Source organism: Lycorma delicatula, chromosome 13 (assembly GCF_047948215.1).
Source record: "Lycorma delicatula isolate Av1 chromosome 13, ASM4794821v1, whole genome shotgun sequence".
In the NCBI taxonomy this organism is placed as follows: domain Eukaryota; kingdom Metazoa; phylum Arthropoda; class Insecta; order Hemiptera; family Fulgoridae; genus Lycorma; species Lycorma delicatula.
This window is the reverse complement of record NC_134467.1, coordinates 28349060-28372533: the sequence shown is the minus strand read 5'-3', so window position 1 is coordinate 28372533 and position 23474 is coordinate 28349060. Positions and strand designations below refer to the sequence as shown.

The window sequence follows — 23474 nt, the reverse complement described above, 5'->3', positions numbered from 1 at the left end:
TTGTATATTTATGCTATTTGGCTAATACCAGATTGTCATGTTGTTTTAATCTACATTTTGACTATTGCTATTTTATTTCACCTTTAGGATATGTCATAGGCACTTTACACCTATGCTGTACCGGGTGAGGAATATTTTTCATTGTGATATAGCTAAGTTTTAATTATTAATTTTATTTGTTTGTTAAATTTTTATTTTTAACTTATAATAATATTGGTCTTTAATTACAAATCTTCATTGTGTCTAAGAATAAAAAAACAATTCCTTTGTAAATTTCAAATTTCCTCTTATAACCAGTTTTGTCAGCTATATTCTACTGCTTGTAGCCTCTTTTAATTGATTTAAAAAAAAAAATTGCTTAAATGGGTATATGCCTTTGAAATTTATCATAGATTCAACTGTCTTTATTTTGAACAAACTGAAATGGATTTTTTTAAATTCTCAGACATCAGAGAAATAAAAGGCCTTTCTTTAAAAAGTCATCATCATAATCAGGATCTTCCCATTTTTACGTATCATTGTTATTATTTAGAGGTCTATGTGACCAAAGCGATTTACACTCATAACATAAATCTTTTGCTGTGATCCAATAATCCTTGCAGCTAGCGGTTTTATTCCCAATAGTAAACTGATACCTATAAACAACTTTACATCATAGTCTTTAGGTTTGTAAGTTTTCTACTGTTTAGTTTATTTTGTACCTGTAAATTAGTTTGAAATAAATTGATTCATCAGAAATAAAAAGATTTAAAAAATCCTACAAAGGTAATTCATCCCTTATTCATTTTGTTTTATCATGGCGATGGCCCACTTTCACAAATATTTCTGGGACATTTGTAATATGTTTGGTTTTCCAAGAGAGAATTTCTGGAGAGTCCTCTGATTTTTCAATTGTAGAGCTGTATCTATCATTATCTGTTTGAATTAGGTACTTTTTTATCGACAGAAACTATAACTGGAACATTTTTCAGAATTTCATAAAGCTCTTGAAAAAAAATGATAAAGGCATTATTCTACTAATGATTTATTGAAAAAGTTTTTATATATTTTCTATACCTAAAGGAATTTACCAAAACCAAAATATTTTTCTCATATTTAAATGCAAGGTTTTTATTATTTTTTATTTTATTACTTCATTACAGAACTGATTATACAAAAATAAGAATGATAGTGATGCATGGTAGTACATATTATGGACTTCCAAAATAATGATAAAATGTAGTAATATTAGCTAAGTCAAATTTAAAATACTAATATGTTTAAAATAGTACAAAATATTAACTTAAAATAAAATAAATAATTAAATAAAGATAAATTACTAATAATGACTGGAGCCCCCTGTGTTCATTAAACTTATGCTTGTAAGAATAATAATAATAAAGAAAAAAATAAAGTCTGTTCAGTTTATAAACACTCAGTATATTGTAATTTCTTGAGAGCAACAGTTTGGTCAGTACAGGCCTTAACTTTTAGTGATTTAAGAGTGTGGGTTTCAAAACATTTGGCCTCCATTTTAAAAATAGTTATAACTGGTTACTCATATAAAGTACAAAAAATCATTTCTGCCACTAAATTATCAATTTTATTAACTTTATTTATAAACAAAAGTTTAGATTTATGTTGTAGAAACAAGTGGGTTAAATGTTTAGAAAATATGACACAGACAACGGAAGAGATACGAAAGTTGATGTGGATGCCATGGACTGATTATTCTCGCTATTTGCAATCTTTGAGTGTTTTTCTGTACAGCTCGGCTCTCCGGTGTAATCGAAACATTCAGTGATTTCAAAATGAGCTTGGGTATGTGGTGGTACAATTCAGGTTTCGTAAACTCCTATGTGTTTTCGCTTTAGGCGTTCTCTTAAATTTGAGGTGTAATTGGAGCTTTTGAGTTCTTTTTTACATGCTTTACATATTGCTGTTGTTGGAGAATTATTCTCAAAAAAATTTCCCAATAGCGGATTGTTTATTGATAAAAAAAAGTAACGGGACGACGGGACGTGGCGGGAAAAATACCAAGCAAACCAAAACCTCCTGAACAGGTAGAACGGGGCAGTGTAACTAACTTACAATTACGAAAAAAAAATTACTTAGAAACTACATAGAAAGATAATTATAAAATAAGAATGAATCCAGCAAAGACAAAGAGTAAGCACGTCGTTTAGTATAAGATACATTGTACTAAATATTTATCGGATAAATAGAAACTGTGATGGAATATTAATGTGAGTGAATGACTTATTTGTACAATGATGAATAGCGTCATCGTTGTTGGTATGGGTGCGCCTTATTTAATACTTTTCCTGACTAACTAATATTAGTAGAAGAATTACGTCTTCGGCTAAGTCAACTCCATACGACTACTTCGACTAATATTAATCGGAATAGTCGATTATAAAAATTAATCGCCGACGAATTAGTAGATTAAAGAATTTAGTCAATATATATATTAATGTATATATATTTACGTTAATATTATTTGTTTTTTTATGTTTGCTTTGGTTTTTGTGTTGTATTACTTTTATGATGAACGAAAACATTATTATTAAATGCAAGATCTTATTTTTTTAATAAATTAATAGATAACAATACCTTCTAAGAATTTTTTGAAAATTTCAGTAAATTCTTTGCTTTTTACATTGAAGTTTTTTAAATGTTCATGAAAAAAAAATAATTCTGATGTGCATTATCTTCATATAAAATTGCTTGTGTTGGCATCATTGATCACGCTAGAATTTCTGTAGAAGGAATGTGACAAAGGTACATGTTTTAATTTGTGTCCTATTTTTTCGTCGGGGTTTTCAATTGTTTATCTCGCTATGTAAGTAATTTTACACTATTCTAATATAATTGGAATTTAAGTTTGTATTTTTTGTACTGATAAATCGATAGTGTGTACTAGTGATGTAAATTCATTTTACGTAAATATTAATACTTCATTATATAGCTTCTCGTTGTTCATAATTCAAGGTCACAGAATTTTATAATTTATATTGAATTTTAATTCCAATGAGAGTCTTCATTCCTTTAACTAGATGATATTCCTTTTGTAAATGTATGTCCTGCCCCTGTTTTTCAGACAACGAAGCTTCTCACTTTCACAAGCTTCCTCTCATAATGGTAGTATTTAGTTTCGATATGTTTTGTATTTATTGTGGAACATCGTGTTTTTTTTGTAACTTTAATGGCACACTGATTAATAAAGCTTTGAATTAACATCAAGTGCACAAACTTCCTTTAAGTAGATGTTAACCAAACCCACCATTTGGTTGTCTATTGCAGCAACATTCAGCTTTCATAGAAGAGAGTGATACTCATTTCTACAATTTACTTTTCTACACAACTGGTCTGCCACAGTTTTAACCGTTTGAGGACCGAACATTTTTTGGAGATTGTGTAAAAAAATATCACATGCTTATATTATTGCTGGTAAAAAAACTGTACAGTGCCTAAACCTGAAAATTTCATGAATTTTGACTAGAATTTGATACATTTTAGTCAAATTTGTAAAAGTTTCTTAGGACTTGTCAGTACACAAATCGCTCTCAGATTGAACATTACTAAGATCCTGATCAATTTTAATCTTGTGTTTGAAATTCAACACCGATTTTACGTGTTATAGCAACTTGCCCATAAATATTGCCAGAAAAAAACCACTAAGATGAAATAAATATAATATTACAATTTGAACATCATAAACAACTAAACTCACTAAACATCAGAAACAATGATAAACACACAGTGTTCTCTGCTTATTTATATACTATACCATAGACCAATAAATACAGTATTGTAATATAAATAAAATAAAGCTTCTTTTTCATTCTGAACAAACTATGATTTCACCGCCAACTCAATACAATAACAAACAAACAATGTTTGTACATTATGCAACAAACATTATGAAATTTTCTATAAAAGTAACAGCATAAACAGTTCAAAATAATAATTTTTTTGTTTACTATCCTAATATTAATTGCAATGTTATGTTTGACTTTAAACAATAACAAATGTAAACTCTATCAAGTGGTCTGCCCTGACAACCAATCATGTGATCATTACAAACATGATGAAATTTCATCAATTCTTCTTTCATATTTAACATGAGATTGACGAAAAATCAGCTGTTAGTCTTTTTGGCATAAAACTGAACCTGATGAAAAACTGTCAAGTGGTCTTAGAATTTAGGAGAGTTCCACTAGTTGATGATCTTTGAGTCACTTTGTCGCTAACATAGTTGGCATCACTGTGTGCCTCAATTTTCAACTGGTTGTTTTACTATATCTAATGCCGTCTTCAGAAATAGTTTCAAATATCTGAAAATTCTTTTTACCGAATTAAAATGGTCCTTTATTACCTGACTGGGCTCTAGATGCAATATTCAAGGCATAACTTAAGTTTGGTGTTGTGCCTGAAGCTCAGTAATTTAAGTTTCCAACCATTTCCCTGTATGTCCACCGTTGAATATTAGAGGAGGGTTTCCAACCAAATTCAAGTGGTAAAAGTAATGGTTTGTAGTTGTCAAAACTATATTTTTGTAAAATTATTTTTGCATGTTTATATTGCTATAAATTTTTCTGTTAAAGTAATGTAACCGAAGATAATTTTCCACTTCATGTGATAATATAATTATAATTCAAATTCAGAATTTATCTTTGTTATTATGTTCATGATCTTTACTGATATACATATATCTAAACAAGCTTGCATTTTACATTTCTTTTTAATTCTCTTTAGTATTTTTCCCCATTGTTGGTATCCGTTGTTATTGTGGGCATATTGAAAAACATCTTTGTTCTAAAATAGTGCGTACCAATTAGAAAAAGTTTGGAAATCTCTTGAATAGGTTATAAATGTGAAAGCTTCACCAAACAAGGGTGGGCAGGCAGGCACGTCAGTATAACAATGGAATTTATTGATACCCTTCTGCTTGGTTGTTGGAGGGAGGTTCTTTTTTTAAAAACAGAATGGCAGCTTCCAATTTTGTGTTGCCTGGAGTATGGTTTTGAAGTAAACGGAAATTAAACATTTTCAAAAGATTTAAGTAATTTATTTGTATATTTTCTAGCGTCATTCTTTTATTACATGTTGACATGTTTCTTACATATGTTTTTTCTTACGTATTATACTAAGAGAGAGTACAATAAGTATTGACAGTGGAGTGGTTCTGAAATGAAATGTGACAACATGTGAAAAGAATGAAGTTAAGAAAGGTAAACAGTAGTCATCATAGATACTATAGTGATCTTAGCAGAAAACATAATAGTAATTATTATTTTAATAACAGCAATTTTAATTTATATATTTTCAATCACAGTAGGTAAGTGTTTCTACCATGGTGTGTACTAATTCAAACAGATTCATAGTTACAGCATAACTTTCCTCTGAATCATTCTATATAAACTTCAACTAGTTTAATCAAAACTAGTTTAATCAAATGTTGATCTGTATTCAGGGTTTTCATCAGAATAGGTGCCAAAATCAGCATTATCACTGGAATCATTTAAAAATAAATCATCACTCAATATACAGAATGATTCCAAATTGCCCGGCATTCTGTCTGGAGATGGTTCAATAGCCAAAAATAGGAAAAATGTTCATATAAATACGTCAGAAAATTGTTCATTAAGGAGTTTCAGACCGTTAAAACATTTAGCTCAGTACATTGATCAGTAATAAAATTCTTGGGTACAAATTGAGGTGTAAATTTGATGCTAACTATGGTTTTTTATCCAAGAAATTGAATAAAAGTGGTCCAAAACCTCTTTCTCTAAAAACTAAACAATTGTTTGAAATAATGTACATCAAAATTAAATGCAAATTCAGGAAGTTCAACTTTAATAAAAAACAAAACACAAACTGGGTCTGAGAAGTGATACGATTTTAAACAGAACAATTTTTATCAATGTTTGAACAAGAAAAGAACAAGTAAATGAAAACGAATAGAAAGCTATGAGAGAGACCATGTCACATGGTCTCACAGACAGATTTAAGGTGAGCTGCATGTGGTAATAGTCATGTTAATATTATTTTGCTGTTCTTATCCTTTTCATTAAGAATGCTTGCGTCAATATCAAACATAACCTCATTTAACCCACCATAAATTAAGAACAATCTTTAAGGAATTACAAGAGATGTGTTAATATAACAGTATATGTATTTTATTATGGATATATTTTTAATTTTTATTTTATTTTTTTTACAGATAATGAATGCGCCTGGAAATAATACTTTTATTAATGAAGCTCTGCCTCTTAATAAAGTTATTAAATTAGAGACTGAACAGGAGAATGTAGCAGAAATGATATGCTTTTTTTTACCTCCCCACATGACTGAAACTGATAAATCATCTGAGCATGTAAGCTTTTTTAATTTTTTTTTTGGCCAACTGAGGACTATGAAGCAATATTTTGCATTAATTTCTCTTTCTTTGTGTTTTATTTCTTGGTTTATTGTTTATCCTTCTCTTTGAAATCTTCAACAGTTTTCTGAACATTTTTCTATATTGTACTATCTCCTTCAAATATTTTCATTTTATTTAAAACCACTGAAATTTATTGATTTCTGTTCTTTTTGTTGTAAATATGGTAGAAGATCGGTTTTGTGAGCGTTAAAAAAGATTTGGTTCTTTTTCTGGTGGATGTTGGCATTTTCTTGGTTTTGTTGTATTCATAATTTTCATTTATATTCTTGTATTCTTATTGGTCTTTGGATTTTTCTCAAGTTTTTACCTTCTTGTTTTCTGTTGGACTTATTTTATCCGATTTTAAACTGGAAGATGTGTCTGATACAAACAGGTGCATTAAAGTACATTAAACAAATTGTACATTAAAGTCGCCTAATAATATAAAAGTCGCTGCACTGTTAATGTGTGTTGTAAGTTAATTAGAGTTACAATTTATTTTTATTTTATAAATTATACAAATAATTATAAACATATTTATTTTGTATCATTCATATTTTCTTTTCTATTGCAGCAAATAGATTCAGTGCAACTGGAAGAGGAACCACTGGATGATATTATTACTAATGATGATATTGAAAAAGATCCTTTAGCAATTGAAGAGACCAACTATGTTAACTCAGAAAATATAAATGTTGAAATTGAAGGGGTAAGGGTATCAGATTTTGCATACAGTGGAACACCAATTACCCACATGGACCTTTGCAAGGCCAAAGCTGGATAATTAGAAAGTTTAATTTTAAAGAACGGTTATTATTTTATGTACTGGACATATCAATTTAATATTTAATGGGTAAAATACTTTGGAAAAAAAAAGTATATAAAAAATATATGTATTTCAGTAAAATTAAATTGAGATTTTGTATATATGAACAGTGTAAGAAAAAACCACTAATGTGGTAGAAAAAATTCAATGTGTAGAAATTTGCTTTTATGCTGAATATTGCTTTTCATTAGTTTAACAAAGGCCTAATGTGTATATGTTTTTGCTAAATGAATTGCAAAGTCATTTAAAAAATCCAGTAAAATAAACATTTATAAAAAAAAGTCCTTTGGAAGCAAAGATTTATTTATAATGTCTTAGTTTTTTTTTTAAATTACCTAGTCTGAATTTAAGTAGTCCAGTTAGTTGGACCAGGAAAATTGGTGCTCCACTGTATTATCTTTTCATTATTATTACCTAATGTGTAAATTTTGGATTACTTAGAGTTTATTTCTTAACTTTGTATGTATTTATCCCAGAGGCTGGTCTAGTGGTTAACTTGTAAATCAGTTGTGTAAAGCTGATGTTCGAAGTCAAAGGTTTTCAAGTTCAAACTTACTAAACGTTAGTTGCTTTTATACAGATTTAAAAACTAAATCATGCATACTGACGTGCTTTGGTGGTACCATATGTCTCGGGAATGGTAGGCCTGAGTTTCATAACTCATTGAGTTTTACATAATTACACATTGTTTACATATCATCCTGATTCAACTGACCATGGTGCCATTGCTTTGCTGTTCACTAGTCAGACAGATTGCAATGTACACATTAAGAAAATAAAACTTTTATATCTGTAATAGCTTTTTTAGATCTTTGAGGTAAATAGTCCAGAAACAGAATGCTGTATTTGTCCCAGAAAACGGATGCCATCACTTTTTTGGCTGATTTCTGGGTGCAGAACTTCTTTGGCTGCAGGGAACTGCTGTGGCACCATTCCTTTGACTGTTCCTTGGTTTCAGGATCATAAATGTGAAGCAAAGTTTCATCCTGAGTCACCAACTTAGCCAAAAAGGCCTCTGGAGCTTCAAAATTGTGCAAATCAGCTTTGGATATCTCAACTTGTTCCTTCCATTGATCACAGTTCAAACATTTGGGCACCCACTTCGCTGAAAGCTTGCACATGTCTAGGATTGTATTAATAATGCTCCCTGAAGATGTCCAGCGTCTGAGTATCTTTTTGGCAGATATTTGCCGGTCATGTTGCAGTGTCAACTGCGATTTGAGGATGCCCACTGTGGGGCAAACAGTAAAATGGCCAGTCTTGAAACAAGATATCCAAGTTTTCACAGTGCTGTAGGAAGCACACTTCGCTCCCAGTGTTTGTGACATCTCAGTGTGAATGATCTTTGCTGACTTTCCCTGGAGAAACAAAAATTTCATGAGGACCCGTAACTCCACTGACAAGAAACTTGCTTGAGACTCTGCCATCTTGGCTTTTACAACAAAAAAAATTGTGCGAATCCTGAATACCTGATATTTGCACAGTTACATACTAAGATTTCAAACTTTCAATGAGCCCAAAGTTGTTTTTCTATTTCAACTACAAGGAATCAAAGCCAGGAACCTTTCAGCACACCCTCATGTATACTTTTATCTTAAATAATTTTTGATAATAAGTAGTTTTATGAAGTTAATGGAACTTTTTCTTATTAACCCATTACCAGTTTTAAATTTACTGAATTTTAAAGCACTAGATTGTGCTTTAAAATTTACTGTGGAATCTATTTTTATTAGATTTACTAGTAATCCAGTTCCAAATTGCAGGTATTGCTTCATCACTCTCTGGTAACACTGTTTTATACTATATTCTTGTTATCCACGGTTCCTGGTTGGTTTTTCTTATTTCATGTAATCTGTTAGTCCAATTCAATCATGAGGTTTTAGTTTTCCAGTTTGTAGAAAGGAGTGAATGTTATTTGTAAGCTGTATAATGTATTAGTTTTCTATTTATTTTGTTTTTTGTGTTTTTAGTCGGTGTTGTAAGTGATTCCAGTTGCTCCAATTTGTCGTTAGATCCTTAGCATCCTTCAGATGCTGCCTGCTATATTCAAGTGCAGCCTTTCCCAATCTATTTTAGTTGTGACAGCAGAATTTTCCTAAAAGATCCTTCCATATCTTACTTTCAAAGGCAGTCAGCATTGGGTGTAGGACAAATCCCAGATACAACTACAGCTGTTAATTGTAGAGGGTTTCTGATTTAGTTCACTTAAAGAACCTCCAAAATTCTGCAGGGTAAATCCAGATAGACCTCATATCGGCGCTAACTGAATTTTTGTGAAGTTGTTGCATTTGGAAGTTCAAATTTTTAATTCAGTTCTGCAAACTTTTTCCATCCAGAATTCATTTTATTACACACACACATATAAAGATATGCAAATGTGCACACAGAAATGTACACGCTCAAATATTTGCAGATTTTCCATAACACGTATATACAAAAATATACACAATAAGCTTTATAAGTTTACCACCTACACACAAAATATTTCCATAATAATACATTTATATACTGATATATTTATAGAATTTCAATTTGCACAATAATAAGAAAAATAGTGTTCCAAGTGACTTCACAGATCACTGTAAATAGACAACACGTCATCACAGCGGGTCAGGTGAGTATGATCAAATACACATGAAAATCCGTCATTTTATATACTGTATTAAAACAAACAGTTAGCATTATCTATTGCAGAATACTACTACTAAAAAAAAAACAACTGAAAACTGAAATGATGAAATATTATAACAGAACGAGTTATCACCAGACAAGTAGATGTCAGATACATCAGAATATTCCTTTAAAGACTGGTAAGGGATTAATAATAGTGATTATAAGTACATTAGAAAAACACTTTAAAAAATGTGTTTTTTTTGTAAGTACTTTTGGTGCAGGACAATGAATAATATTTTCAATACATTGTTGCAATTCCTCTGTAAAAATTTCCATATAATGATGAATATCAATTCCCAGTCAAGCATGGTAATTTTCTTCTGCTACAAAATTCCATTTCCATATTCCATTCAAAAGCTTCAAGTTTAAGTGGCTGTAAAAAAATTAATATTATTTAGAATCAAACTCATTAAGGAAATTTTGTATCTTACAAAATTTATATTTTTATAATCTGGTATGTATTTATCAGTTGGTATAAGATTAGAATTCAAATTATGGTCAATGTGGTAAATATATTAGGTAACATTTTACAAGTATTTTACTGGTTTTCCCTCACAAAACTGTAAATTAAACTCGCCTAATAATAATTTAACTATAGCTCCACTGTTAATGTGTATGGTGATTGAATTAGAGATAAATTTATTTTTATTTTATAAATTATACAAAAAATCATCAACATATCTCTTTGTAGCATTTATATTTTGTTTTTTATTACAGCAAGCTGATTTAGTACAACTGAAAGAGGAACCGCTGGATGTTATTAATGGTGATATTGAAAAAGATCCTTTAGCAATTGAAGAGACCAACTTGGTTAAATTAGAAAATTTAAAAGTTGAAAATGAAGGGGTAAGGATATTAGATTTTGCATTTAATGGAACACCAATCATCCAGATGGTCTTTGCAAGGCCAAAGCTGGATAATTGGAAAGGGTAATTTAAAAAAACGGCTATTATGCAAACTGTACATATCATTCTAATATTTAATCTGTAACATGCTAAGGAAAATATTAAAGTCGCTCAGCTTTATGATTAGGCTTGGTCAAATATTAAAAATATGAATTTCATGTTTATTTCAAACGAAAAGTATCAGGAAGAAGAAAAGTATTTAGCAAAAGCAGTGACAATTTCAGGTACTCGGAAGTTGTATGCTTTTTTACCAGTTAGGAAAGGGATATTTTAAATCAAAAATGAAGAATATGAACAACTTAAAGTTTTGCACGAAAGAGAAGTTGGTTTTCCTTAAATTTCTGATATAAAAGGTTTTGTCTTGTGCATTATAATGGTGCTTGGTGGGTTAGGTTGTGTATTATCTACAAAATAATCAACAGATGTGTAATTTTAACTCACTTTCAAGGTCCATCTCCTCTTATGTTTTTCTAGCACACATTGATATTCTAATATTACCTCAACAGGAAGGACTAACACAAGTTAACCCGAAAACTGTTTCAGGACATAGGTAAACATTATCTGAAAAGGAAATTACTCGGGCAAATAAAAAACTGACAGATAAATGATAAGGTATTTCAAATAACCATATAAACACTTTTAAAATTTAACTTTATACTAATGTCCTTTGTATAATTTTTAAGTAGCAATAATTGAAAGCCAATGAAAATAACAGATTACATTTATTAAAACATTATTAAAAATTAAATTATTTAGAAGCATTACTTTGAAAAATTAATTAGTACGTTACCATTCTCTCTTTTTCTGATTAGCCTTTGGAATCGCTGCAAGATATTACTTCAGAGGATGATATATATAAATGTAAATGGATTGTAATCCCAGGTCGACCATTGCTGAGATAAGCAGTTAATTGTAACCCAACCACCAAAGAACACCAATATCCTTGATCTAGTAGTATTCAAATCTGTATTAAAGAACTTTCTTTAATACAGATTTGAATACTAGATCATTAATAACAGTGTTTTCCTTTGGTGGTTGGGTTTCAATTATAACCACATATCTCAGGATTGGTCGACCTGAGATTGTACAAGACTAAACTTCATTTACATTCATGCATATCATCCTCTGAAGTAATACGTTACATTCCAGAGACTAATCAGAAAAAAACCGTACATAAGTGCTGTTGATTTATTTTATGAGACTGTTGTTAAAATTAATATAAATTAAAATATTTATTTAAAATAACAGCTACTGGAATGAAACAGCAAATTTAAGAATTTTTAAAACTAATTTAAAATTATTATTGATTTGCCTTACTTTTTGTATATTGTGCAAGATTTTAAGACTGTCAAAATGTACAGATCACAATTTCTGTAACTGTAATTATTTAAAGATGTACTTTATTATATTTTAATTATTAGTCATACAGTTATTATTTATATTATTGTAGCTCTTATATTAGAAGAGATAAGTCTTGAGAATGATATTTTGCACATAATTATGTTTTATACTTGGTGTTTTTATGATCATTTAGTAATGTCTGAAATTTATTGTTTTACTTACAATTATTAACTTAATTTCACTATTAAGCATAAAGTGAAATGATTTTCAACATCATTTTGACTTAATTAATATTCATTGCAGTCTTGTTATAAAACTAATTCATTTTTAAAAAAAGTAAATTTTGCTAAAAGATGACACATTTTGTTTATCTCCTGATCCCAAAGCAGTCCCCGTTTCAAATTTTCTCAACTGCTTCATAGTATAATGTCAAATAGCGCATATATATATAAATTAAAAAATTATAGACTGGTTTTTCTGAAATTCAAGGTCAAACGTGGTGACACTTAATCATAATTTATGAAAATATAGTTTTGTGTATTATATGAAAGAGCATCAAATAAGCCTTAAAATGAGAACAAGTTTATCATTCTACCTTAGTAAAAGTTGTGTTGAACTAATTATTTATTTATAAATAAATTTGTTTTTATTTTATAAATTATACAAAAAATCATTATCATATTTCTTTGTAGCATTTATATTTTGTTTTTATTACAGCAAGCAGATTTAGTACAACTGAAAGAGGAACAGCTGGATATTATTAATGGTGATATTGAAAAAGATCCTTTAGCAATTGAAGAGACCAACTTGGTTAAATTAAAAAAATTTAAAGTTGAAAATGAAAGGGTAAGGATATTAGATTTTGCATTTAATGGAACACCAATTATTCAGATGGCCTTTGCAAGGCCAAAACTGGATAATTGGAAATGGTAATTTAAAAAAAAAACGGCTATTATACATACTGTACATATCATTCTAATATCTAATCTGTAACATGCTAAGGAAAATATATAGAAAAATAAACGTATTTCAATAATATTAAAATAAAACTTTGAATATATGTAGTGTAAGAAAAAAAACAGTAGTGTGATACTAAAAAGGCAATGTTTAGAAATATTCGTTTTTAATTAGTTTAAAAAAGGCCTAAATATACATAATGGTTTTGCTAAATGCATTACAAAAGTTCAGTTAAATCCAGTAAAATAAAGATTGATAAAATAAAGTCCTTTTGAAGCAAATATTTATTTCAATAGTGTTTAAATTTTTCAAATAATGTGTTAGTTTTTTTTTTAATTACCTCTTCCGAATTTAAGCAGTGTAGTTAGTTGCAACCCACCGGGTTGGTCTAGTGATGAATGCGTCTTCCCAAATCATGTGATTTGGAATTCGAGAGTTACAGCGTTCAAGTCCTAGTAAAGCCAGCTATTTTTACACGGACTTGAATACTAGATCGTGGAGACCGGTGTTCTTTGGTGGTTGGGTTTCAATTAACCACACATCTCAGGAATGGTCGAACTGAGAATGTACAAGACTACACTTCATTCACACTCATACATATCATCCTCATTCGTCCTCTGAAGTATTATCTAAACGGTAGTTACCGGAGGCTAAACAGGAAAAAGAAAGAAAGAAAGTGTACTTAGTTGGACATCTGGAAAATTGGTGCACCACTGTGTTAACTTTTCAATATTACCTAATAAATAAATTTTGGATTACATGTAGTTTATTTGTTAACTTGTGTGTGCGTGTATGTGTATATGTATATGTTTATCCCACCAAGTTTTTCTACTGGTTAACTCATAAATCAGTTTTTTAACAGCTGATTTTGAAGTCAAAGGTTCTCAGGTTCAAACCTAGTAAAAGTTAGTTAAAAGTCAAGATGTTTAAAATTTTATTTGTTTTCTGTTGACATTATTTACATCAATCCTCTTATAATTAAATTCTCTACAATTTATGTTTAAAAAATGTATGATTTATTGCCAATTTAGCAGCGTTATTGTACGTCAAACGTAAAAAATGTGTTTTTTGACCCTATTTTTGGCGTTTTACATGGGATATCTTAGAAACTAAGAGAGATACAGTTCTGGGACCTATTTTTTTTGATTTCCCAGCTCAAAAACCATAAGAAACAATTGAATTTGCCCCTTAATTGACCATCCCAGAATTTCAGAAAGCCTTAATTTACCCGGAGGAACTTAAACTCGGGCAACATTTTTCACCTGTATAACTCTCTAATGAAGCGTTTGCAGACCTATGTTTATATGAACTTTTTTTCTTATTTTTAGCCTCTAGAATGAGTTGTCAAAGTATTGCCCTATCCTCCTGAATCATCCTGTATATTAGGTAATGGTATTTCTAAAGGTAGATTATATTTATTACAATAAAGAATTTCACCGTAAGCAATATTAACAATAATGTCAGTAATTTAAAAAAACTAAATCAGGAGAATTACCACCTCAGTTTCCAAATTATTTGATTGTAAAAGATTACAATTTGTAGAATAATTTGTAAACTGAGTAGCAGTAGCTTATTTAACATTTAAATATGGATGATAATGTTTAACAAAAGAAATGTTTTCAATGTTTCCTTATACAATACCTGGCTCATTAAAAATGTTTCCCACAGGCAGGAAAAAATAATACACTCAGAATTCAGTCAGTTGAGAAGAGGTAGAGATGTTATGATTTTTTTTATATGTGTAATTATTTTGTACTGAGCAATAGGAGGTGAAAGCCTTAGACTTTGCACAATAAAGGAAAGCTCCATAATGAAATAATTAAGAAAAGGAATTCTCAGCCTTCAATGAAAATTTTTTTATCCCAGTGGTGGTTCTTCAACTGAGCAGACTAAAATGTTGATCAGCAGTTGTGAGAACAGTGGTTGTGATACATCTGTGTGATCTTTGCCTGGATCTTTCTGATCAGACTTGCATTTCAGCAACAAATGACACATTTGATTTCTCAATTTCATTTATACAAAATGACCACCAATTACTTCTTTTTTTTTATATATATAAAGACAGTTTTTCTAAAGCAGCGATTATGTAGGTTTCCAACATGTAGCATCAAAATTTCAGCTCAGAGCTACTAAAAGCTCTTATGTCATTAATTGTCACCTTGCTCCTTACTTTGATGGCATTCTGCAAATATGTTAGAATAATTATGACAAAATATTTTTTAAATAAATGGTAACGTTGTTTTCTTTAGAAAATAAGGTGTTTTGTTCTAGTTTTCTTATCTGTACTACATTTAGACATAGTGAGTTTAGTTTTCCTTTAATTTGTAATCATATTCTTTGTTAAATTGAAATTTGTTTCTTAGCATTTTTATGCAAAGTTATTAAATATTTTTTTTTTTTTTACTTTGCAAAATATTGTAGGCTAGTTTTTGTGAAAAATTTTTATACAATCTTAGGTGTGAGCCAATTATTTTTAAAAATTGGATTAATTAATTTTTATTTTTTATCTATGTTATTTATAGTTACCATGATTTTCATTTTATGCAAAAAACCTTGTTAATTATAGTTTTCTTTTGTACTTTGCGATAATTTACTGAAACAGTTTATCACAAAAAATAGCCTAATAGCCCAAATAACGAAGGTGATGCATTTTTGAACAGGATTTTAACCTGTAATGAAACTTTGATACATCATTTTGAGCTAGAGTCCAAGCGTCAAAGCATGCAGTGGAAACTTCCTGAATCACCTGTCCATAAGAAATTCAAAACACAAACACATCGGCTCGTAAGGTCATGTTAACTATCTTTTGGAGTGCCCATGGTCCGATTTTCTGTGATTATTTGGAGGAGCAATACACTATCAACTGCCTATATTATCGACCATGATTGAGAACAAAGTCAAGCCCAGGTTGAAGAGGAAATGTCTGTGATGGCAGAGGAAAGAAGGCATGCTTCTTCTTCAAGACAACACTCAACCCCTCATATGGCCCAACTGACGCTGGAAATTATTGGCAAATTGGGTTGGGAGTTCCTACTTCCTGACCTTGCCTCTTAAGATTTTTATGTTTTTAATCTGATGAAAGAAGCTTTGCTTGGCATCAAATTCAATGACAACGACGAGGTAAAGAAAGAAAATTATAAAAGTGGCTTTGAGATAGGTAAAGAACTGTTTGTTGAAGAGATAAGAAGAAGACTCGTAAAAAATTGGATAAGTGCAGTAAAACTGATAGGGATTACATTGAAAAGGAGATAAAAATATTGTATTTATATGATAAACCATTTTTGCTCTACAGCTCTGTAGCATAAGATTATGGGTGTCAGGAAAAACTAATCTTAAAATTCGGTGGGAATCCTGTTAAAGTCACATAATAATAATTTAACTGTGGCTGCACTGTTAATGTGTATGGTGAGTGTATTAGAGATACATATATTTTTATTTTATAAATTATACAAATAATCATAAACGTATTTAATTCATTTTTTGTTTTTTATTGCAGCCAGTAGATTTAGTAAAACCGAAAGAGGAACTGCTGGATATTATTAATGATGATATTGAAAAAGATCCTTTAGCAATTGAAGAGACCAACTTGGTTAAATTAGAAAATGTAAAACTTGAAAATGAAGAGGTAAGGGTATTAGATACAATGGAACACCAATTACCCAGATGGACCGTTGCAAGACCAAAGCTGGATAATTGGAAAGGATAATTTAAAAAACTGCTATTATATATGATGTACATATCATTCTAATATTTAATGGGTAACACGCTAAGGAAAAAAGTATATAGAAAGATAAATGTATTTCAGTAATACTAAAATAAAATTTTGAATATATGTACAGTGTAAGAAAAAAAAAACAGTAACTGGTATAAAAAATGCTATGTGTAGAAATTTTCTTTTATGATTAGTTTAACAAATGCCTAGATATACATATTGTTTTTGCTAAATGAATTACAAAGAGACAGTTAAAAAATCCTGTAAAATAAAGATTGATAAAAAAGTCCTTTTGAAGAAAAAATTTATTTGAATAGTCTTTAAATTTTTCAAATAATGTTTTAATTTTTTTTTTAAATTACTTAGTCTGAATTTAAGCAGTGTAGTTAGTTGGATATCTGAAAAATTGGTGCTCCACTGTATTAACTTTTCATTATGTAAATTTTTGATTACATACAGCTTATTTCAACATGTGTGTGTGTTTAGCCCACCAACCTGATCTAATGGTTAACTCATTGGAAATCAGTTGTTTAACAGTTGAAAATTGTTTAAAACAATTTTCTTCTTTTTTGGCCTATTTTTTCTCTTACTTCTTGGATTATTCATTCAACCTTGTTGTATGCCTTTTTCTAACTGAATTGTGTATGCTACTGTTGTCTGAGATTCTGTTATTCAAAACTTTTTCAGTAAATATTTGATATGTAACTGCTAAGGTTTCAAGAACAGTGAGTAGCTTCCAAAATAGTAACCCATTCCTTGATCTGTTAAGGCATTGTCAGAAAATCACTACTCAAGGGACAAAACTTATTGCAGTAATGTAAAGTAAAATAGTTTACAACTGACAGCAGTAGATTAGAGTAGTAACATACGTAACCAATAATGATGTTAATGGAAGCCGTGTTAAAGGTGACATTCAAATAACTGCAGTTCAAGCTCTCTCAGTTCAGTTCTATGTTTCTTACCCTATATGTGTAAATATACTTATTAGCATTTTTGCAGTGTGCACCTTATATATACACTTAATAATCTGCAGGATGTCCAGACTAAAAGTAAATCTTATATTAAGAGTAATAACTAATCTTAATATAATTTAATAACTTTCTTCTTTTTTTTTTTTAATAAACGTAGCAACTCGGCATGTTTTAATGTAGGTTAGTCAACTTCAGTGTATGCACCTTTTTTAGCTGGTCAGATGCCTAGACAATAATCTAACTGTTGCCAGGTGTTTGTGAGCATCTGCGGCATTATTAGACCAACCACCTTTAACAATTTTTTATGTTAAATCATTCAAATCTCAAACTTTTCTTTGGTATAACTTTTAATAAAACCCAAAGCAAAAACGTCCAGAGAAGTGATATCTGAGAGATATCACTGCAGTTGGACCTTCTCATCTGATCCAACATCTGGCTAAGTGTTGTCCAGGAACATGCTAATTTCTCGATAAAAGTGGTGTGGAGCACCATTTTGTTGAAAACTGAATCCTTCAGGAATCTGAGGAACAGCAAACTTTTGAAACATCTAGCCGTGTGTGGGCCCTGTCACAGTGGATTCTATGAAAAAAAAAACAGTTCTGTGACATCATTTTTTCCCATCATAGCCGACACTTACTTTCAGTATGTTCCTTTCATTCTTGATTACTGTATGGAGTTTTCGGTACAACAAATTTGACAGTTGTCTTTAATTATTCCAAATGTATGAAAAGTAACCCTCATCACTAAATAAAATATTATTAAGATTGTTTTCAATATGGTGATTATCTCTGCAGCAAACTGATATTGCGGCAATCATTTGGTTTAATGTGAAGAAGCAGTTGTAATTTACACTTGCAAATGGAGCGCTTATGACCGATGTCGTGAACAGTAGAAAAAGGAATCTTCAGCCCATAACTAGATCGCGTAATAGACTTATCTGGCAGTATATCGCTTACTTGATCCACTCTCTCGTAACTAACTGAAATCTTCTGATGATTTCCAGTTTGTGAAACCCAGCTTCTAGTCTCTTAAAGTCGTATCCGTGGAATACAATAGATTTAGATGTAGGAGAATTGACATTCAATTCAGTTCATACAAGCTGTAGAACGTGCATAACTGATTAAAAGCGAAGCATAAACTGAACATTTTTTGTGGGGATCCACATTTTGATGGACTACAATGTTGCATTCAATTCAGTTTGTCTGCACATGCATATACTGCTGACTGTGATAGTATACTGAACAAATCTTTGAGATATATTCTGTTCTTTGAGCCTACATTTAAGAGATTACAGTGACTGGTTTCTTAAATGTAGGCCATTAATTTTGGATGTTTTCAACCCAGACATCCTGTATACAAAATTTTATATATATAAAATTTATGAGTTTGTAGGTCTGATCAACATGTGTATATAAAACATGTATAATAAATATATTTACCTGTTATAAATTTGCCAAATAGTTTTGTTTTCCTAAAACATGCATATGATAATAAAGTTTCAGCCAAATGTGTAAATATACTGCAAGATAAGTTAGGTTCCTTCTTATAACTTATAAGATAAGTTAACTCATTGATGATTAATTAATATCCAAAACCACTTTGATTATGAATATATGTTTAAAATATTCAATTTTTTTATAAATGTTTAGTGGCTTTTTACAAGATATAATACTTAATGTTATTGTAATTCAAATAGTTTTACATTATTCATAATTACCTTTGAATTATTAGTTATTTTTAATTTATAGGTTATTACTGATAAAGGAACCTACAAGGGAAGTACCAAGAATCGCATTACTCGTAAGAGGTGCGTAAATAATTCAGTATATGATAGAATTATAAAAGAAAAATCCAGTGAATATAAGTGTGCACACAGTGATGTTACAATAAAAAATTTAGTCAAGGATATAAATAGTGAAAACAAGATACCTACGCAGAATGATTTAAAAACCCACCTTATTACGCATAACAAAAAGAAAAATTATGTATGTAAATTGTGTCAAAAGTCATTTAATTTCAGATGCAATTTAACGAGGCATCTTAAAATGCATAAAAATAAGAAATATTATGTTTGTAACTTATGTCATAAGTCATTAAATTCTGAATATCGTTTAAATATCCATCTTGCTACTCATAAGAAGGATAAAAATTATGTATGTAAATTTTGTCAAAAGTCATTTAATAACAAAGGCAATTTAACGAGACATCTTTATATTCATAAAAATGAGAGAAATTATGTTTGTAACTTTTGTCAAATGTCATTTAATTGTAAAAGCTATTTAAAGAGACATCTTAATATTCATACAAAAGAGAAAAAATATGTTTGTACCTTTTGTCAGAAGTCTTTTCATCAAAGTGGTAATTTAAAATCACATTTAAATATTCATACAAAAACGAAAAATTATGATTGTAATTTCTGCCAAAAACGTTTCAGTAGTATTTCTTATTTAAAGGTGCATATTAATTTACACACAAAGGAGAAAAATTATACTTGTAACTTTTGTCAAAAGTCATTTAATTATAAATCTTATTTAAAGATGCATATTCTTAATATTCATACTACTGCTGGTGTGAAAAATTATATTTGTAAATTTTGTCAAAAGTCATTTAATTGCGGAAGCAATTTAAGGAGACATGTAAATATTCATACAAAAGAGAAAAAATATGTTTGTAACTTTTGTCAGAAGTCTTTCGGTGAAAGTAATGCTTTAAAAGTACATTTAAATATTCACACAAAAGAGAAAAAATATGTTTGTAATTTTTGTCAGAAGTCTTTTAATCAAAATTCTGCTTTAAAATCACATTTAAGAATTCATACTAAGGAGAAAAAATATATTTGTAACTTTTGTCAAAAGTCGTTCAATAATAAAAGTCATTTAAAGAGACATCTTAATATTCATACAAAAGAGGAAGATTATATTTGTAACATTTGCCAAAAGTCGTTTAAACGCATTTGTGATTTAAAAAAACACATTTATTACCACTCTAAAGAAAAAAATTAATGTTTGTAACATTTATCAAAAATCTTTTAAGTTTTTTAAGTATGGCACTATTGGTATATAATATTATTTGTATATAAAAAATCTTTTGATAGAGTTTAGAAACGTTTTGATAGAGTTAGATTATCTTATTCTTATTAGAGAATCATTATGAACTTTAAAAATCTTATATTAAGAAAATTAATAAAGGAAGAAAATTAAAATAGCATTCTTTCAAGTGTGTGTAGTTTAAAATTCATATAACAAAATTTATTTAATGTTTATGATTTAACATTATATTTTTCTCATTTTTGTATGGTACAACTAAAGATGGAGAGGTTTCTATCTTATATGCTTCAAACACAGATTTATATATTACTGTATTTTATAATGTGGGTATGTTTATGAACATTGTAAGCCCAGAACCATGGCAATCAGAAAATTTGGTGTAAAAAAGAGTGTAAAGTTCTTAAGTGTGACTTGTTATATACAAATCACAAGTTTCATGTGTTTTTCTTGAACATTTTTTTCTCCAGTGCATTTTCACAAATAACCATGATCTTGAGAGAATTTAAAGCCTCGTTCTGATTTTATATTAAGTTAACTTTTATAACATGTTTTTTTATTTTAGTAATGTTTTCAAATAATAAAACCATACAAGAAGTGTGTAATCTCATATCTGTGCCTGTTATCAATATTGACCTAAAAATCTTTACTAGCTTTTAATTTATTACAAACACACTTGTAAAAAAATTAGTCCCTCTTTAATGTACCAATTTCTTTGAAAATGTCTTATTGTTACCTCCTGGTTGTGAATTTTCTCTTTTTTCTTTTGTTAACCTTGAAAATAACCAAAAACTTACATTTTGAAATGTGTGTCTCAAATCGTTTGAGACACAAACGATTAGTTCTATAATGTTTTCAGGTATATTCTGTTTACGATAGAAAAAGATTTTGGAAAGGATAGGAGCTGCAAACCTAAACAATAGAGGGCAGAGACTTGAGATGCCAGGTCTCTCACCTTGCTCTGAAATTCAATCTGCACCTCTACTACTTAATTTGTTATAATTTCGCAAATATTATGAATTTATACTTGAAAATATATCTAAATATTTTTGAAACCACATACTGCCAGAAAATGTTTAATTCTTTTTTTTTACCCAGCAAGATAAATACCTCCCAAAAAACTTCTAAGGAATTTTTTGTTATATATTTGAAGAGATTTATATTTAAGCTTTTTTTTGACTGATGAATTAATTCTATAAGATTGTTAATTTTTAGAGATTTTGGTTTGTTTTTAATATCCTTTGGAAAAAGGACAAATATTAAACAGGAAAAACTTTTGTTTGTCTTTCCATAGGAAATATTTAATTTGTTTCTCTGTAGGAAATAAATAATCCTGTTTTTTATGCAATTACTTTAACATTTCGATTTGAATTTTTGCTTCTTTAAAATTGTCTGCAATTGTTGCCCGATCTGTTGTAAAAGCAAAATAATTTCTTCCTGGTTTGTCCCATTTGTAAGCTAAACTTTTTTTTCTACCACAACTAGTTTCAATGTTTTCTCCTCTATGCTTCTATGATTATCATCTTTTAATTGTATTCTTTATACAATTAAGTGTCAACAGCCTCATTACCTTATGTTTAATTTTAATGGTTCTGAAAATTCAAAATAAATTAAACTTCAGAAAAGGCAATGGAAATTGTTTGTTCAGTTTAAAAGATTATAATTTATGCAGGTTATTAATTTTACACACTTTATTTGTTCCGCACAAGATCTTCCCTTTCTAAACCACCCTGATGTATTTTCCAAATTGTTTATTGATGTGCTTTTCTATTCTATTCTCAACAATTTTATAAGATTTTATAGTTTACTGAAAGAAGAGAAATTCCTCTGTAATTAGTAACTTCCATTTTATCTCCTTTTTTGTGAAAAGGATGAATTAGGACATTTTTGTGGGATTTTTTCCCTCTTTAAAATGTTTTCAAATAATTTTCCTAATAGATCATACTTTAATTAATATGATAATTTTAAAAATTGCAAAGTTTGGGTCCTCACCCAAATACTTTTATTATTTTTTAGATTATGTATTCTTTATTTCTTGTTTATTTGGGAATTTGTTTTTTCTAGTTTAGTTACTGGTTCAATGCAACCTTTCTCTGCGTTTTTTGCAGTTTGAATAGTTTTTTTATATAATTTGCTAAAAGTTTACTATAACAACTTTATATGACTTTAAAAATATTTTTTCATCTGTAATTTCTTAGAAAATAATTTTCTTTATGAAATAGACTATTTTATTGTAATAAAAAGCTCAGTTTATATAAATTTCAGTTTTATAAATACGTTTATAATATATAAATTGTGATTTTTATGTGATCACAGAAAACCAGGATGCTTCTTTATTTTAAATGGTACATCATTCCTTTTCATAAAAACAAATCAATTGTATTTTAGTGTGACTGAATGCAAGTTTATTATTTGTCTTGTACTAGTTATGATGATTAAAACTAAATTAAAGCTATCCACTTTGTCCAACCTACATGATGTAAGTGGTACTAATGTGTGCATCTTTGGGGTTTGAAATCTTAGATTGGTTTTGAATTTGTTAACACATTAAATAGATTATTTATTTAAGTGCCTGCAAATATTTTCAGCCTGTCTATTTTATAAAAGATAAAATATGATTTATCAGTATCTTTTGTATTTTG

At 29.1% G+C, this 23474-nt stretch overlaps 1 protein-coding gene across 2 annotated transcripts in view; it reads left to right on the top strand.

Annotated features, from left to right (window-relative positions):
* Positions 1-22927, top strand: part of LOC142333738 (uncharacterized) — a 55734-nt gene extending 32807 nt beyond the window's left edge. The window contains exons 1-7 of one of the 2 annotated variants that reach the window (XM_075381193.1): positions 2730-2821; positions 6206-6358; positions 6978-7112; positions 10620-10748; positions 12866-12994; positions 16602-16730; positions 19537-22927. In XM_075381193.1, coding sequence (XP_075237308.1) covers positions 6209-6358; positions 6978-7112; positions 10620-10748; positions 12866-12994; positions 16602-16730; positions 19537-20790 — 1926 coding nt within the window. In that variant the 5' untranslated portion in view covers positions 2730-2821; positions 6206-6208 and the 3' untranslated portion in view covers positions 20791-22927. Of the gene's footprint in view, positions 1-2729; positions 2822-6205; positions 6359-6977; positions 7113-10619; positions 10749-12865; positions 12995-16601; positions 16731-19536 lie in introns of those variants that run through there. The other variant, XM_075381194.1, reaches the window with a different exon arrangement.
* Positions 22928-23474: the final 547 nt, after the last annotated feature.